This window comes from Zea mays, chromosome 4 (genome assembly GCF_902167145.1).
Source record: "Zea mays cultivar B73 chromosome 4, Zm-B73-REFERENCE-NAM-5.0, whole genome shotgun sequence".
NCBI classification, from domain to species: Eukaryota; Viridiplantae; Streptophyta; class Magnoliopsida; order Poales; family Poaceae; genus Zea; species Zea mays.
The window spans coordinates 185,183,363-185,186,474 of NC_050099.1; the positions used below are offsets into that span (position 1 = coordinate 185,183,363).

A 3,112-nucleotide genomic window follows, 5' to 3' on the forward strand; every position below is an offset into this window, starting at 1 on the left:
TTGGACCCGAGAAAAATGAATATGATTCGAACAATTAACAGTTATTGTGAAAGTGACATTACAACGTTATTAACCACAAAATTCTTCAGTTTAGCAAATGTCAAGTATAGTGCCTCGTATCACATCTTTAGAATTGCGAATGCGATCCTGTCATTTCAACAACCGATAACTCTGGCAATCCGACACAAAGGTCATGTGACAAAAAACTGATTAAAAAATCCGACCTGCCGGATTCGAACCAGCGACCTAAGGATTATTCTGCACAATCTACAGTCCTCCGCTCTACCAACTGAGCTAAGGTCGGTTTTGTTTTATAACATACATAGTATTTATATAAACTATAGTTTACCTAATGATATATATCCAAAGCATAGAAAAGCAGTCACAGACGAAGTGGCCTGAGGAGGCCGTTGGGTTAAGTTTCCTTATTGTTTTGTTCCTTGAAAGTAATTCGTATCTATTTGATTTGATAGACTGACACATGGATTTAAGAAGAGAAACAAGAAAGTTAATTTTATCCGGATGAAATTCCCTTAGCACGATTACCAACTATCTATGATTATCAAACTATAGACTGAAAAACTTTTCATTGAAAGTGAGTATTTTAAGCAATGCTTTATTTCGTTCTGTATGACATATGCAAAAAAAAATTGTTGAAAGCAATGCCATTAAACTTCTCACTAAGACTATATCTTCACTAAAACCAGTCTTATGTGTAATAAGGATGCTAGTACATTATTCTCTTCTCCCATGCCAAAAGGAGTGTATGTGGCGTTTTTCCAAGAATTCGGTTTCAACCAAACTTATATGAAAATGTATTACGGTTTAGGGTAAACATTAGATGGATCATAGAATAAACTATATCTTTTTTTGTAGAAAATCTATTTGGAAAGAAAAGCACTGATATTTTTATCTTACATTTTTATAGGAAATCTATATAAAAAATATAAACATTGGTACTATTTTTTGTATAAAATTACTCAGTAAAACTTAAAATACATTGTTTTAAAAGTATGTGATGTGTCTATTTTCTAGACATAGGGAGTTTTACGTTGTTAGATTCAATGCTATGGTCCTTGTTACTACGAGAGTTCGACTTTACTGGTTGTTCCGTTGTTGTCCCAAAAGATTATAACATTTGCCAATGGTGCTAATCGCGGGTCAAAGGATAAACAGATCGGAGGCTTTCATTGGATTGGATGGTCCACACTGGTCAAACCTTCAGAATTACTTTTCTGGGCTGTTTGGAACTGGGTCACATTGTGGCCCGACGCAACTCTTGGGTGGCCCATGAAGTGTACGCATTTTCCGCTTTGCCTGCCCTCGGATTGCAAGTGTTTTACGTTTTACTGCACGGCTCGGAGCATCTTTCGATCATTCGATGTGCTGTTTTCTGCTGCTCGCACATGGTGACTTGACGGAACATGCTCGCGAATTTCGCACTTACCATGGCCGTATAAGCATATTTTTCTAACCAAGTCTTATTATCTACTATAGGCTTTATACTATCTTTTCTTCCCATCTGCACGAATGTAAAAGCACATGATTCACGTCATAGTCATGATTCATACCAAGCTGGCAAAAACTTTTGGGAAACCGAGTAAATTGCAGGCAGAATCGACATGCATAAGAGTAGTATGTGCGTGAAAATACTTCATTTTCATTGAACAAATGAAATAATGCAACCTGGTCAGTACTACTTTAGCACAAACTTTTAGCCGCGTGGAACACTCTCCACAGCACTACCACCGCCACATCGCAAACACTAATTTACGATCCGCGAAATCTACCCCAAGGTGGCACACGACGACGTGTCCGGATCCACGAGCGCCGGGACCAGGTACTTTCTCCCGTGGGCCCCGTTGGCATTGAAGCTGGCGCCGCTGGCCGGGTCCACCAGCAGCGCCCCCGCGTAGCCGGGGTACGCGCCCTTGCCGTACACGCCGGCGCACGCCGTGGCGGCCTCGAGCGGCGCGTCGGCCGAGCCCTCCTGGTAGAACCCGTTGCCGAACGGGTTGGTGACGGTGCCGACGATCATGGACGCCAGCGAGATCACCATGCCGTCGACCCCGACGTCGGCGTTGGGGGGCGTGAGCGGCGGCGCCTGCGGGCCGTAGACGGGCTGGTGGAACGGCCACGCGCACTGTCCGGGGCACTGCGACGCCGGGTTGCCCACCCACACGTACGCGAACCGGCCGGCGCGGGACCGCGGGGACGCGCCGTGCGTGCCGCAACGGGACGCGCAGAACCCGTCCACGGCCACGTCGGCGGCCGTGAGCACCAGGTTGATGGCGCGGCTCGGTGCCCCCCTGGCGGCGAGCCTGAGGAGGTCCCGCTCCGTGAGCCGCCTGCCGAGGGAGCAGTTCCGGTCGACGGCGTGGGAGCCGAGGCGCAGCGCCGGGAAACGCGCCTTGGAGGTGTCGTAGTACTTGCGCGCCGTCTTGAACCACGTGGACACGGACGGCTCCGGCTGCGACTGCGCCGCCGCCCGCGGGGCCGCGGACAGCGACGAGACGAAGTCGGTGATCACCGCCCGCTGTGGCGCCGTGAAGTCGCCGTACCAGATGAAGTTGACGGCGATGGGGCCCGACAGGAGCGCGGCCTTGTGGTACTTCATGGTGATGGCCGGCTCCTGCACGAGCGCGGTGAGCCTCCGCCTCCCCGCGACGCAGGCCTGGAACATCAGCGCGAACGCCAGCAGCGTCGCCGCTAAAGATGCAGTGGAACAAGCCATTGGTGGCTCTCCAAGACGAAATTTCTATTCGGGGAGTGGGGTGGGGTTCTTGGACGAATAACTTTGAGCTGGTTCCTGGCTTCTTGCTCGGTGTCGAGGATTTGCTATGGATGAGGATGAGCGGGGGTACTTTATTTATAGCCGGCGAAGTGTGTGAGTGAAGTGTGAGGGCTGCGGCGCGGCGCGTGACGTATGACGAGGGGGCACTTTCTGGACCAAAAGCAAGTGCCTGTTGGGTACGGTCAGCTTTTTTTCGTTGGTTTGACTCAAAAACAGTTTTACGGATAGAGCTATAAATATTCGATAAGTATTTTAAGATTTATTTAATTTTACCTCAGAAATTGTGTCTGTGGGAGTAAGTGAAAATAGTTGTTTTCA

General features: G+C 48.7%; 1 protein-coding gene and 1 non-coding gene across 2 annotated transcripts; both read right to left on the reverse strand.

Annotated features, from left to right (window-relative positions):
- Positions 1–218: 218 nt before the first annotated feature.
- On the reverse strand, positions 219–304 carry TRNAY-GUA (transfer RNA tyrosine (anticodon GUA)). The gene is given in 2 exon segments: positions 219–254; positions 268–304. It is a non-coding gene; the product is annotated as a tRNA-Tyr (tRNA).
- A 1,336-nt stretch (positions 305–1,640) lies between these two features.
- On the reverse strand, positions 1,641–2,827 carry LOC100283062 (phi-1-like phosphate-induced protein). The gene has a single exon (NM_001155964.2). It carries the CDS (start codon positions 2,732–2,734, stop codon positions 1,787–1,789), a length of 948 nt encoding a protein of 315 aa, NP_001149436.2. The 5' UTR covers positions 2,735–2,827; the 3' UTR covers positions 1,641–1,786.
- Positions 2,828–3,112: the final 285 nt, after the last annotated feature.

Excerpts from the sequence above, each read along its gene's own strand:
- LOC100283062 (NM_001155964.2), bottom strand. The coding sequence starts at position 2,734 with ATGGCTTGTTCCACTGCATCTTTAGCGGCGACGCTGCTGGCGTTCGCG.